Below are 14,704 nucleotides of genomic sequence, written 5' to 3' on the forward strand. Positions count from 1 at the left end.
CTGGGCAAGGAAGATTTGATTTAAATTCTTGGCAATGCTCTTTATATCTTTATTCTGCAACAACACTCTTTATGTTTTTCCCAAGCAAATTGGTTTTGTCTTTCCCAGTCTTTCCCCTCCCCAGAATTCTGAGATACATAAATTATCAATTTCATTGAATATTATCCATCCAGAAAGATGTAAGGACTATTTTACCTCTTTGATACCACATCGCCGCTGGTAAAAATTCAATCTTCTTTTCTAGGTGACCATTTTTTGTATATTATCCTTTTTAATCAGATTGAAAAAAAACTAACAAACATTTAACATACTTGATACCACTTGTTTGTGACAGAAAACTTGCACTAACAATTTATCTTATTCAATTGAACATTTTTACTGCAAATGTGGAATTAAGTATTTAACATAGTTATTTACTATTTATCACCTCTTTGCCTGGCGACAAAAGCTATTTGCCCCTTGTGTATTGAGCTTGACCTCATCTACCCTCCTCAACTCTGGGTAAATATTTCTCTGTATTTTATACATATTTTAAAATGCTCTTTTGCTTGAGAGGCCAGTTTGTAAGCACATACATAGAGGTGTGAATTCTATTTCTGTACAAACTTTCTTACATTTCCTGCTCTTTGTGGTTGAATCTATCAGCTCTGCTCTACAGTCAGAAAATATTTATCATTGGGTGGGTCACCTATCACAATTTTATAGTTGGTTGGTCTAATCACTTAGTTCTGTAATCTATCCATCATCATGTTTGGGTTTCTGTTTTCTTCCCCTCTTGCACATGCAATATTTAATTTCAATTCACTCCAGGGAGAGATTGGGAATGTTACTCTAAACATCCCTGCCTATAATCTTTGGAGGCTTATTATCACATCTGAGAGTATGTTGGATGGGTTTGTTGTTTTATGTCAGAATTTTATCCCTTCACCCCAGCTCTTCATTGGGGAAGTGTAATGCCAATGTGGATATGTGCACCTCTCAAAGCTATATATTGAAGTATTCTATCTAATTCAATATGTGATTGGAAATTCAAAGATTAGTATTTTTGTAACTCAGTAAGTTGCTCATAGTTTTATTATTGAAGATTCTCAACAGGCCTGGAGTTATATAGATTTAATAAAATGTATAAATCAGAGAGTTAAAAATCTTCCAGATAAAATGGGGACTTAGGGAGCTGATTTGGGAGAGGACATACATAGGAAGTTCCACAAATATAAGTAAAGATTTAGTCAATTTATTCCATGGAGATGAGAAACCCAGGAAGAAATAATCTAATTTCTCAAAACTACTAGAAGTCTATAGTTTCTGGCCCAATAGGATTTTGGGAAAGCTGAGGAGGTAAGGGAAGGTCATGTTAGAAATATATTTATTTGTGTTGGTGTCTTATAGCATGACAAGAGAGGGTTCGCAGTACAAAAATATGAGAAACATTGGGGCATGGTAGAGCAGTAAGAGATGTTAAATTGGAAGTAGTACCATTTATAAAGATATGTAATAAATATTCAACACTCTGTTTAATGAGTAGTCAGAACCAATTTGAATTTGCAAGATGGTATGTCAAAAAACTGGAGTTGAAGTGCCTGCCCCCAGCATGCTATGACCCATGTTGTAGGAGCAGCCAAGTTATTGGCTATGTGGAAGCAGGGTTTGGGGCCCAACACACTGCACTGTGGACTTGGCACATACAGATATCAGAAAAATTGCCACTGTGATGCAAAATTTATCATATATGTAGATGTACCAGTAATTTACACCAACATATAAAGATTAGAATAAAAAATGTACATGGGGATTGGGATGAAACATGTGTACTGGAACTGGGATTGAAGATGTGTACTGGGGGGTCCAGGGGGCTTGCCCCCAGCGAGCCGTGACCCGTGGTGAAGGAACGCCGTGCCATAGGCACGGGTCTTAGGCTCGTTATCTTGACTGGATATTATATTTCATTATATCTGGCCCAATTTCTGGCTTCAAAATTGTTTTTCACAGTCTAATCTTCATCAAATTTTTGTCTAATGTTTTAATCAATCACAATTTACTGACAAACAGTTAGAGACCAGTTCTTGACACCAATGGGTATGCTGTGTGACCTGATTTCAAAGCTTGAATCATCTTGATGCTTTCAACACATCAGACACTCTAAATGGATGCCTGTGCAGTGTGGTATTGCACTCAGCATACAATGGCTTGGTAAAATGTAAAAGGGTTGGATGTGAGACTCAACAGGTGATTATCAGTCTTGCACAAGTTAATCACTACACTCACTTATTTTTTAGTACCACCTACAATGTGTTGCATTGGAGATAGCCCCATGAAATTGGGTATGTGAAGCCTTAAAGGATCAGAGTGATCATGATGATGATGTCATATTGCCATATATAGGCATGTGCCTGATTACGTAGGTAGGTAGGTCAAGCACACAGGGCCTTACAAAAAAAATCGACCCCAGCTACTTTTTTAAAATTCTTGAACCCCCTTGGTGCACAAGGTCCTAGACAGGCCTCTCGACGAGCAAACCGTACCTGAAATTCACAAAATGGCAGGGTTGGACCAAACCTCCCAAGATCTATTTGAAAGACACACAAATCCACAATGTCAGATGCTGCCATTTATCTGTTATGAACAAGGTTTCAACAAATGCTCAGATTTCAAGTTCAACGTAAATGGTGGTCCTACTTTGTTGAGGTGGGCAGGAATATCTGCTTTTGCAGTGGCATCTTCTCAGCACTTGCTACAACGCAAGTCCTCATTCTCGTATACGTACCCTTGCTCATTAACATATCAAGATTTTAGGTTCACCGGCTTATATTATGTTGCGCTTTATGTCAATCCATGGGAACCTTCGGCCTTACCTCATTCTCTTGTTGGTTGGTCCACAGTCTTTTCTTTGAATGGAGTGGTTTCCTCATTCGCAATTTGGCATGCATATGTGGGTATGAAGGACTTTTTTTACGTGGTTGAATGGCCGTTCATGAGTACCATGCCCCACTCGAAGAAACATGCTAATTCATCTAGTGTAGAAAATTCAACCAAAAAGTCCCACTTTCAAAGGATTGTGGTGGGGAGTTGACCTACTTGATTTGCCAGCTTTCTGGGTGACGTGGTAAGCATCTTATATCTGAGTCGAAATTCTGACATTCATGACTTATACCCTGCAGGTCCTGGATTTTCAGTGTGACAGGCATATTGTTCTTGCCCCTATGTGAATGGCTACTTTGGGTTTCAGGCCGGACACCCCCCCACCACAATCAACAGACCCGACTTTACTGAATGTCATTTGCCCTATTATCAACTGATGGCTCATGTATCTCTGTGTGGCCTTCAACCTTGTGCATGCCCATTGTACCATAAGCATGCTGGACAATGACCTTCAGGAGATGCGAAATTCTTGGGAGCGCCGAAAGGATCAAATGAAGGCTGGAGAGGACCCACTTGGATCACCATTTAACAATACTGTAATTTTGAAGCTATAGGATGTTCATTTGGAAATAAAATAAAATTCACTACTCATACACAATTTGGTCTTAGTGCTCACACATACATATGATCACAATGAAATACAAGCACCGGGACCAATACACTATAGTTGACTCTATCCAAAACAACCTCTTGGTCATAGCCCAGGAAGGATGAAGGTAAATATTCCCACCAATTGCTTGCAGCTTTGATGGAACATGTGTTAATGTCAGAAATTTCCCTGGGGCCTAATAAGGGTTATTAGGCACTCAAGGCACCCCTAACCTAATAATGGCTTACAATGTTGCAGTTATTTTATTAAGTTTTGGGTCAACTTAATAAGATCACCTGATAAGGTTATCCAAATTATAAATAGTCTAGACTTAACAATGTTATGTGGCAAAGTAAAATGCAACAAGTAAGGATTGAACCAAAAACCTCGGGGCTCATGTGATCCTCACGTGAAGACTACAAATTTGTAGTCAGAACATACCACTACACTACAAAGGCATATAAGAAACTTCCCAAGGCTGTCCATATATCTAGTATTTTAGTTGACCTTACAACACCATTATCATTACTCTCTATATGGAATTTGGTATCATTTTAAGCTGAACATGATCAAAAAGATACAGGTAACCTTATAAGACACACAAAAAATTAATAATCGGTTCATAGCCTGAGTTGGCTGCAGAGGCAATTGGAGCCTATTTTACAAGGCTGGACTAATCTTATCAGACCTGATTTGCCTTATCACACCTTACCAAGCTTGTAATGTGGAAATAATCATTACATCAGACATATGGTCGCCTTGTAAAGCAACCGCCTGCAACTGCCCCCTGGATTTTCCCGGCATCATCTTGTCAGGTTTGCCGTGAAATGACAAGGGTTGGGCAAGGCCTGATTATGTCGGCAATCAACATTGCCAGAAAGTCTCAGTTTTGAGAAATCCGAATGTCCAAGCATCCGATGGTCCGCTGTGTCCATATGTCCGGTGTTTTCCCAATGTCACACTGCCAAACATTGAAAACACAATAGCGCAAACTTTCCAGCACCTGCCAACACAACCTATGCAACCCATTCTGCTGAAAGTGCATCACCTCCCTATCGTGTGAGTTAACTCCCTCCCCACAATTCTAAGCTTTTGCTGATTGATCATCGCAGCTTTGACATGCAACTGACAATGGCACATCGCTACCCGCCCTTTGTTCAACGCCAACAGACCATCACGTGCACACTCCACACGCCAACCCCCTACTATGTCCCAATCTTCCACTCGCGCTTCAACAGATCCTGAGGGCTATATGTGTACGAACTGTGGAAGATTCGTCAAGTTCACTATATGCCAATCGGATGCCAATGGAAATTGTGGTTGGTTAATAGCCAGGGTATGCAATCCATTCTAACTACTTACTCTTAATATCTCTGACCTCTTCCTATGTAGTGCAAGGACTCAAACAAGGAGGGGGTTCCATGCAACTTCTTTAGGTTCAAGAAGGGTTCAACCAAATCTCCTGCCTCATTGCCTAACCCCTCCCTATCAACAAGTACAACAATAGGTGTCCTTCCGGCATCAGCACCTCCCACTGTCCCATCGGATCATTCTGCGCAGGCTCCAACCGATGCATGTCCTACCGCGGGATGTGGGCAAAAGCATATTGCCCCGCTTTGTCCACAGCGCCTTTGTTGCAAGCACTGCCGCCAGCTGGGTGGGTGCCTTGTGAAAACCCATTTGCCTGACAAAGTTTCGCCTCCTACAAATGTTCCCCCGCCTTCTCTGGACTCTTTGCCTGCCCTCGCCTCACTCCCACACCAGCCTCCCTCATCTTTGCTTCCTCTTGCCCAAGCTCAATCATTACCACCCCAATCACCTGATCAACTTTGTTGCAAACAGGAGCTTCTCGAAGACCGACACCAGCGTGATGCAGAGTGTATTCAAAATGAAAAGTGTTCCAAGCAAAGCCTCATCGTTTACACCTGGAATCAAGATGCCTCCCCCCCTCTTATCCAACTGTTCCAAGCAGGATTTACCTGGCCCTTCTTCATCCTCACCACTGAGATTATTTCCCTCATTGGACTCGCTGACGCTGCTGATCATGGAGGGCTTCAAATGTACGAAACCGCGTCACTTGGTGCTTGGGTGCACATTGATGGTGGACACACCCTAGAGGTACGCGAAGGGCAGCAGATTTTTATCAAGGATGTCGCGGTATGCGACTATCAAGATTTTGACCATCACCACCCGCCATCATTAAGCCGGAACTGACCACAAACAACCCCATTGAGCTCAGTGATGGTGAAGAACGCCGGTGGCCGGGGGATTTCTTCGTTGACAAAGTCGTTCCTGGTCTTCAGGAGCACAAAAAGACAACAAAAGGACAGCACAAGGCTGCCTTTGAACAATGGTATCCTGGTGTTGTGTATCATTGCTCAACTGTTTTTAATGAAGTCAAAAAGTGGAAGGAGGCTCTGGCACAGCTCAAGGACGTGTGCCTAGGTGGAGAAAGAATCTGATGGTCTGTATTTGCAAAGCGCCTGAAGAAAGGAAAGACACTTGTGTCTGTTGATTTGTCTGATTCCGAGTAGATATTGCTTCTTACTTTAGTTTTATTTTTCTATATCTTAATGTGTTCTATGTACATTTACTAGCAACACAACAAGTATTTTGAGATGGTAAACAACTCGTGAGTTAAAGGGTGGGCTATGTTCCTGGCTGCTGCTTTGTTCTCGCTAACCTTTCATTCGTCATAATGTTCCTACGATGCACCATCTTGACAAGGAAAAAATTATACCTGTCAACATGCATCTCACGACAAATCACCTGATACCCACCAAGCCAGCCATTCATTTGCTCTGCAATAGATGAATTGAAGTACCAAGCTTTATTGCCCTCACCCCGGAGCTCAGGATAAGCCGCAGGGTTACAATTCATTTGGCAGAATGTATCCATCTTCCGATGCTTGCATTTGAAGTGGAAAACATCGACTGTCAGGCCCACATTCTGGAACACTGGGTCATTCTTCACAGCATTGGTGAGCAAGCAGTTGTTGTTAAAAAAAATGTCCCAGAAGTCTGTACGTACACTTAATCATCTCCTAGAACAATAATTAGTACAGATGGTGGTAAAAGACTCTCATGAGCACCCAACTTACAACAACAGTTGTGACGGCTTCTGCGCCGTAGAAAGTTTCCCAGGCTATAATCATTCCACAAGGGGTGACGATGAGTTGTTCATTGTGAGTTCGTCAACGTCCAAACTGAGCACGGATTTTTGGGTCTTTTGTTGGGTCTTGCACAGGAAGCGCCCACCCATCTCGTGCAACATCAAATGCCTCAACTACATCCTCTCCATCCACAAGATTGCTGGCATCCACCATGTCTGCACCCAATGCATCATTGGGGTGGGCTATACAAGCACGGCGAAGGCATTCCTGTAGCTGGAAGTGTGCTTGTCCCCAGTCGTTATGAACACCCTCGACCTTCTCATGATCAGGGTGCTCGCATGTCTTGTGTGAAGGTCATGCCAGTTGAGAACAGCCAATTACAGCACATACTGCTTCCTGTCCTTGATGTGCTATGCAGAACCGATGCCGGTTGTTTTCTAGAGGAAGGTGACAGTTGTGAACAGCACAGCATGGGTGGCCAACGGTGACGCCGTCAATCACTGCAACGGATACCTTTTGGTTCCCTGTAATTAAATGCGGGAATTGATTCCCATTGCTGAAATAGTAAAGAAATAAATGCTTGCCTTCAAAAAAACGAGTGCAAGTCAAGCAGCTGGTTGACCATAAAGCCGCATATGGTTGTTTCATGCTTGGACTGCAGCCTTGAACTGTTCCTTGGCTGGGCCACCATGAGGTACCATTAAAATCTGACGGCGAAGTTGACAGTCCTCAAGAAGGGATAAAATTGTAAATCCATCATAGACCTGATCAGATGTAACTGTGAGGCTAAACTGCCAAGGAACGGGGGTGTTTTGCAGTGGGTGCTGTCCTCCTATCGCAAGGTTGTACAATCGAGCACAATTTGTTGCCGAAGTCCAAGATATGAGCATCATATTGATCCAGAGCTTGATCACCTTCGTCTCTACAAACTGGTGTTCACCAACTTGAATAATATCTGGGATATTTGTAGTTGTGTAATATGTGTGCTGACCCGCGAAGACGTGGAAATCATGGTGGTAATTTGTTTTGCACTCTGGATATAATGTGAGCTTGAGAAAAATGATAGCACACTGTGCACGTTACACTCACTTTCACAGACAAGATGCACTGACCATACAGGCACTGCACCTGAAGCCAAGGTGAAGAGAACAGCTTGACGGGCTTCTGTCTTCTTTAGTGCCAGTTGCTTTGATGTGTGGCTGCAATTCGGATTTTGGCATAGATGTGATGGGGGGTAAATTGTATTGAGAGCTATTTTGGAAAATGGAAGGTAAGGTTACATTTAAACCATATAGGAATTCACGCAGAAACAATGTACTAAGGCCGTGATTGTGCCCATGCTGAGAGAAGGCTGACATATGGGGTTCCTTTTCGAGGAATTTCCCAAAGGTTCCTCCCCACACTGTCTCACGAAGTGCACCCCAGAGGTGGGGGATTAAATCCAAATGAATAGAGCATGCCTCACTTAAAAAACCTTGCACAGAGTGTGGTAAAAAATTGGGAACATTTTCTGGTGGATGGTTGGCAGGTTGGACAAGCAGGATATCATCTCAAAGATGGTTTGTGTAGACAACAAAGTGGACAACTTGGTCAAGACTCAAGCCTAGTGTTCGAAAGTCTGGTTAGGTCCGGTTATTGGGTGCCCAGGGGCTCTAACCGAGACCGAGACCAGTTAGCCTTTGTCCCGAAACCTAAAATAACCTAACCGGACCACAACTAACTGGTTACGGTCGGTTATTTGCAGTTACTAACTGGTTAGGACCGAAAAATAAAGAATCAGTTATAACAAGGCAAATATGCTCATGTGTATCTTGATAGATATTATTTCTGCATATTCTAGCTTTAAAACGAGCCCAAGAACGCTAAGATCGGTGAAGAATTGACATATTTATGCAATTATCCTTGAAAGTCTACACATTTGAGTGATATTTTAGAGATTTGACCATAACTTAGTCAAATTTTAAGCGTTTTCGACGTTCTCAAGTGCGTTTTGAAGGTGTATAATAGGGCTGGTTATAACCGGTTGTAACCGGTTATTTAACGGTTAGTTAACCGCAAAATAACCGGTTATTCCATTTTCGAAATCAACTAAAGGACCCCTGAAAGTACCCTTGGAACCCAGATCAATCGTGCCCATTTCGTGGCTCCTCTGAGACATATTTGAGAGTGCAGAGAAATGCAAATATCGATGGTGTAAGATGGTCAAAGTGGAAAACAAATATTATGTTCATTTGGTGTAGTGGTTAAAATGTTAATGGCTTTAGTTGATGACCTTCACATTCAATATGTCTTGAGTTCGGATCCCCACCTGCACCAATTTTTATCCGGAAGTGGCTCTGGGTTTGGTGGGTCAGCCCAATTTCTATCCGGAAATCTGCCTCCGGGTTCCAGCCAAAATGGCCCAATTTCTATCTGGACAGTGCTATGGGTTTTCAAAAAAAAATTCAGAATTTTTATCCGGATTGGGATCTGGGTTCCAAGGGTATTTTCAGGGGTCCTTCAACTAACCCTAACCGCGGTTAGGTTAGTGTTGCGGTTAGGTCCGGTTATTTTCTGGTTATTTTCCGGTTAACTAACCTAACTTTCAAACACTACTCAAGCCATCAGAGAGCGAGGGCTGAGCACGGAAAACATCAAAGAGGCGTTGGAACTTGATGCTCATCATTGCAGAAAGCTAATCTTCTATCTGCACTCTCTTGACGCGGCGGCATTTGTGTGCCTTTGTTCCCGTGACTTTTCACCTTGCTTGTAGGTCGAGGCTTCACCCACTAAGCACTAATAACATCGGAATAAAGTTTTATTACTGTAAGTACACCTATCTATGCTAAAATTTTGAGCACACGGTCTTTGGAGGAAAGGTTGTAGCCCCAGAACGAAACGCTGGGTCACAAATGTGACCAAAGCGGCCCATGTGGCTACAGTCATTCACCGGTCAATGAGGCACCCAAATAAAGAATGGCCTTGGAAATTTTAAATACGAGGGATATGAACATTATGAACTGAGAGAAGTATGCCCATACATCATGCCCTATGTAATATCTAGGTACAAACTCAAATTCAAGTTGTTGAACAACATATTGCATGCTATCAGTGCCGCAAACGAAGATCAGTGCGAAACCAGTCAATGAGGCAGATGTCACGCTGCCCTAATTTGGGCATTTTGCTTAGTCACTTCAGTTTCCCATCTCTTCGTCAGACGTCTGTGGCAAGTGTGACAGAATGTGACCTTCCCTACCTTCAAGTATGATTTCGTTCATTCAGTGGTTTTTGGTTCACTGGAGTACCAGCTCAACTCAAAACTCCTGTAATTGAATACTTGTTGAATGCTATAAGATATAATTTTTTTTAAAAGGCTCTTTTCCAAGATTTAGTGCCAAAATCACACAGATATATATTCAGTTTTATGGTGAATGAGCACCTATTTGCAGGTATCAAGAGATCGAAATATGCTACACCTTAGAAACTTGGGATTACTATGAAGAATATATATCCGCACACAATGCAAAAAAAATTAAAGAAATAGCTTGAGAACTGACCCCGGAAAAGTGTTTTGACTCATTGACTAGTGTGACTCATTGACCGGTGAATGACTGTATATTTCGTAGCCCGGACGTTCGGACTGTCCGCCAGACACTCGGACATTCGGATTTCCCATAACTCAGATGTCCTCAACATTGCAAGGCCGGAGCCTTATCAGGCGCCTGGGAAATTTCCGACAAAATGCCTTCAGCTGCTCCCAATACTCGAAGTAAAAGCCACTGGATTCCCGGCCAATGATACCAGACAGCTCTACACCACCGTCTGGTCGATCGGTGACCATCACGTTGCGCGGATGGATATCAGCGTGAGTAAATAGTATGCGATGGTCAACACGCATCATGGAGCGAAGCCAATTCTTGTGTCCGGGAGCGGCGCGAGAGGATGGAGAGTCCAGGATGAAATCGTTGAATTGAGCCTCCAAAAAAATGCTCGATCTGCTCACCCGTTGGTCTCTCCGAACATCCTTGCAGATGCAATGGCCTACTGAGGGCCCAATGGACAGCCTGCAGGCAGTTCCAGCTGGCGCAGAGCGCCAAAGCTTTCATCTAAGGCGTGTCGAATGTGCGTTTTTGCGTCAGCAGACAACGAAGGCCATCGTGTTTCTAACGTGACACCAGGGACCAAAGTCATGAACATGAAAGATGTGGATCCCACGGTAATCAGTCCCAAGGCGCGAGGGACAGCGATGGTCGGGATACGCGCTTCCAGGTACTGTAAGATACCATGTTCGTCGGGGTCAAGGTCTTGTGCGACCTTTACAACCACGTCCTGACCAACTCGAAACACTGCGCGCGAAAGGCCCTCCCATATTATTTCACTAGAAAGGATGCGTTGAACGATCCGCGAGGATAGGTCAGTCAAACAACAGTCCGCCATCCCAAGCAGCTGGCAAACAGCGGGGGAACACAGGTGGGCGATAGAGTGCAGAAGGGCACATGAGTGAATGGTGTGTGGGAGGGATTGGTGTTCCAGATGCCCTGTTTCCAATGCTGGTCTTTGCGAGTGGAGGGCGGAGGCGAATGGTAGCAGCACGGCAGGGAAAGCTTTCTTTGATGGTGGCAAATTGATGGGCTACGAGGGTCAAGGTATCCATGGTTCAAATCCGCAGCCGAGCGTATTAGGACGCGGCGTCCCAAAGGCCATTAGGATGGGGAAGAGCTCATGGTCGTTCTGGAAAGACCGTGACATTGGTATTCTTGTGACCGTGTAACGTTAAGTTCGACGGAGATGTATACCGGAGGTCGACAAGCGCTTTCCTTGTGGGCTCCAGTAAACGTTACATTTATGGTATGGGTGGAGATCACAATCGACGTGAATCGAAGACAATAATATCGGCGTGCATGACACTTCCAATCCGTCCCTGTTTGGACACTACAGTTTGAATACTATGAACTCAACAATTGCTCAACAAGTTACAAACGTTCAAGGCTGAGGCCTAAGGCCTCAGGCCTCAACGTTCAACATTTTCAATTTCGACCCACTTCGATCAGGATATCTATTCTGGAGGGGCTGGATCATGTGATGCATCGAAATACTGTAGCATTGAACTGAGACACGAACAAGACACTTGAGCTTCAACAAGCAAATGGCTAGCGAATTTAATCCATATCAACGCCGAAAAACCCCAATCCGTGATTTATACACAGCCCAAAGGCGACTTACACTCGACGAGGACGACTCTACGCCGACTCGCAGCGAGTTTAAAGTTGTCAATCATGATGGGATTGAAGATGCACCAAGCAAGTTCGAAGTCTGTGACATTGCCACGGCATGGAAGGACTTTGTAACCAACTCTCCGATAGTTGGATGGGTCGCAACACACCTTGTTTTGCACAACACGAGGTCTGAAGTGTACAAGGTTTTAGACAGGCTTCTCGACGAGCAAACCGTACCTGAAATTCGCGCAATGGCAGAGCTGGACCAAACCTCCAAAGACTCATATGATAGATACTGGAATCCGCTACGTCAGACGCCGCCGCGTGTTTGTTATGAACAAGGTTTCAAGAAAAGCTCAAATTTCATCTTCTCGCTAAATAACCGGTGGGAAGACTTTATTGTGGGGGGCGAGGATATCTGCATGTGCTGCTGCATCTTCTCCTCACTTGCTACAGGGTAAGTCCCCATTCTCATATAGTACCCTTGCTCGCGAACATTTCAAAATTTTAGGTTCACTGGTTTATATCATGTTCTTCTCTATTTCAATCCGTGGGAACCTTCGGCCTTTCCCCGTTCTCTTGTTGGTTGGTCCACGGTCTTTGCTTTGAACGGAATGGCTTCCTCGCTCGCAATTTGGCGTGCATATAGATGTATGGAGGATTTTCTTTACGCCGTCGAATGGCCGTTTGTGAGTACCATGCCACACTTGGACAAACACGCTTATTCATCTAGTGTAGAAAATTCAGCCAAAAAATCCCGCTTTCAAAGGATTGTGGTGGGGAGTTGACCTACTTGATTTGCCAGCTTTCTGGGTGACGTGGTAAGCATCTTATATCGAAATTCCACCATTCATGACTTACATCATGCAGGTCCTGGATTTTCGGTGTGACAGGCATAATATTCTTACCCCTGTGTGAATGGCTACTCTCAGTTTCCAGGCCAGACACCCCCCCACCACAATCGACAGACCCGACTTTATTGAATGTCATTTTCCCTATCATCAACCGATGGCTCTTGTATCTCTGTGTGGCCTTCAACCTTGCGCATGTTCATTGTACCTTGTCCACGCTGAATGGTGACTTTCGCGACATGCGGAATTCTTGGGAGCGCAGAAAGGATCGAATGGAGGCAGGAGAGGACCCATTTGGATCACCATCCACTTCCAGCAAGTGACATGCACGATATAGAAGTAATAAGAAAAGGTGAAACGATCAAGAAGCTTGCAGTAATAGTGTCATTCAATAATAATAATAAAGAGTACCATCTTTAAGCGGAACACGTTGACTGAAATCTGCTCACATTTTTTGGTTCACTTCCTCTGGAAAAGCGGGACTTGATCGCGGCGCACTGGTTCTTTGACAATATCGGCGAAATTTTTTATGAATAGAATGGAACCCAACTGAAATTTGCCACCGTCTAGCTTCGTCCGGAAGTCGTGGAAAAATGGCGGATGATGTACCCAAGCAGATTGTTAAACCCTAAAGATTGAGGTCTTCATTTGATCCTTGGTTTTCAATATACCATGTTGACTTGATCCTGAACAGGGATGGCCCAGCTTCACTCCGGTAGCGGCGCTTGAAAGATTTGCAAGATGGGAAAAGAACCTGGACGATCCAAAGAAAAGCGCCGGTAAAAATCCGATCGTGCGCTGGTAGAGGAGGACGGTTTTTGACGTTATACGCCGTATAATTTTTGTGGTCGAGGCTTGAGCACTTCAATGTCGCTTTCAATTTTGACCACATATTAGAACGTGACCGGGTCGAATCGGTGAGGGATGCGCATTGAAATATCTTGACTTTGGAAGCGGCCGCGATTATTTGTGCAGTAAATTTCATGTGAGTGCAGAAGGCTGACAGCGACAGCGTTCAGTTTGGCTGAATATACGATGCCGATGATCTACGAAACGGTAAGGTGTTGCTGTTGGAAGTGGGGATAAGGAAAGCGCATGCCTCCGTATATGGCGACGACTTCCCAGAAGATAATTCTAGTCAATAATATCACGAATCCCAAGGTGCCACGCGCCTCTTCTCTATCGTGATGCGAGAGTTCTGACATTTTCTCCAAGGCTAGATGCCCCGTTACAAGAATTCCCCTCCAGTGACATTAGCACTTGTCCTGCAGCGGTCACCAAAGACCCGTTAACCGTTAGACCCTCCCATTGAGCCTCTCAATGACCTCGTCAATGGTGGCTAGGCCAATCACCCTCTTACACATCCAGCTCTCCGAGATCTGAGGCTTATCGCCTTGAGCTTCTTTCCGGAATTGCAACACAGAAAGGGGGTACATACCTGTTTAGTGTCGACGAGGTTGGGTAACCCCTGGCTTCCCTTCGGCACCACCAACTCCACGATCTTGAGCAGGTCGTAGACTACGTGCAACCCACATGAGGCACCACTACCACCACTACCGGTTCTGCTGCCCTTGTACTCGGTTGGGAGGAAGAGGTGTGACATTCGAGCTCGAGGAGCTAGAATGCGATACGAGGAAACACGTTTAGCATAATGAATCGAGGAAATTAGAGGGCGTTAATTCAGGAGTTTATCGAGCCATGTATCCGTCACTACTACTTATCACTGTTGTACGTAGAAGAAGAGGGAAGGCGTACCTTTTGACGTTCCCCGATTTGAACGATACTGTCCCGTAGATCCTCACTGCAGACTGGGAAATGCTGCACTGCAAATCCAACGACCTTTTGCAAAGATTGCTGCGAACTACTAGTTGAATGCATCAGTTAGATTAAGGGGGAGAAGGGAGAGTGCCGAATTCGTTGAGCGTTGAGTCGTCTACGCAAAGCCTCTTTCCCATTGCTACTGGGTATATAGTACTTAGTTGGATACTTGACAATCGAGACCTTCGACGTTGACGTTGATGCATGATGTGTGATGCCA

The 14,704-nt window shown here is 44.2% G+C and overlaps 3 protein-coding genes across 3 annotated transcripts; 2 read left to right on the plus strand and 1 right to left on the minus strand.

Moving 5' to 3' along the window:
- Window positions 1–2,536: 2,536 nt before the first annotated feature.
- On the plus strand, window positions 2,537–3,070 carry LACBIDRAFT_302547 (uncharacterized protein; the record flags this gene model as incomplete). The annotated part of the gene is made up of 1 exon (XM_001883436.1): window positions 2,537–3,070. The coding sequence occupies one exon, from the start codon at window positions 2,537–2,539 to the stop codon at window positions 3,068–3,070; it is 534 nt and encodes a 177-aa protein (XP_001883471.1).
- Window positions 3,071–4,715: 1,645 nt separating this feature from the next.
- On the plus strand, window positions 4,716–5,970 carry LACBIDRAFT_329390 (uncharacterized protein; the record flags this gene model as incomplete). The annotated part of the gene is made up of 3 exons (XM_001883437.1): window positions 4,716–4,844; window positions 4,901–5,626; window positions 5,713–5,970. The coding sequence occupies 3 exons, from the start codon at window positions 4,716–4,718 to the stop codon at window positions 5,968–5,970; spliced, it is 1,113 nt and encodes a 370-aa protein (XP_001883472.1).
- A 101-nt stretch (window positions 5,971–6,071) lies between these two features.
- Window positions 6,072–7,513, minus strand: LACBIDRAFT_329391 (uncharacterized protein; the record flags this gene model as incomplete). Its single annotated transcript, XM_001883540.1, has 7 exons — window positions 6,072–6,088; window positions 6,289–6,465; window positions 6,539–6,551; window positions 6,609–6,652; window positions 6,707–6,962; window positions 7,011–7,176; window positions 7,290–7,513. The coding sequence occupies 7 exons, from the start codon at window positions 7,511–7,513 to the stop codon at window positions 6,072–6,074; spliced, it is 897 nt and encodes a 298-aa protein (XP_001883575.1).
- Window positions 7,514–14,704: the final 7,191 nt, after the last annotated feature.

The sequence above is a fragment of the Laccaria bicolor genome, genomic scaffold (assembly GCF_000143565.1).
Source record: "Laccaria bicolor S238N-H82 LACBIscaffold_21 genomic scaffold, whole genome shotgun sequence".
NCBI classification, from domain to species: domain Eukaryota; kingdom Fungi; phylum Basidiomycota; class Agaricomycetes; order Agaricales; family Hydnangiaceae; genus Laccaria; species Laccaria bicolor.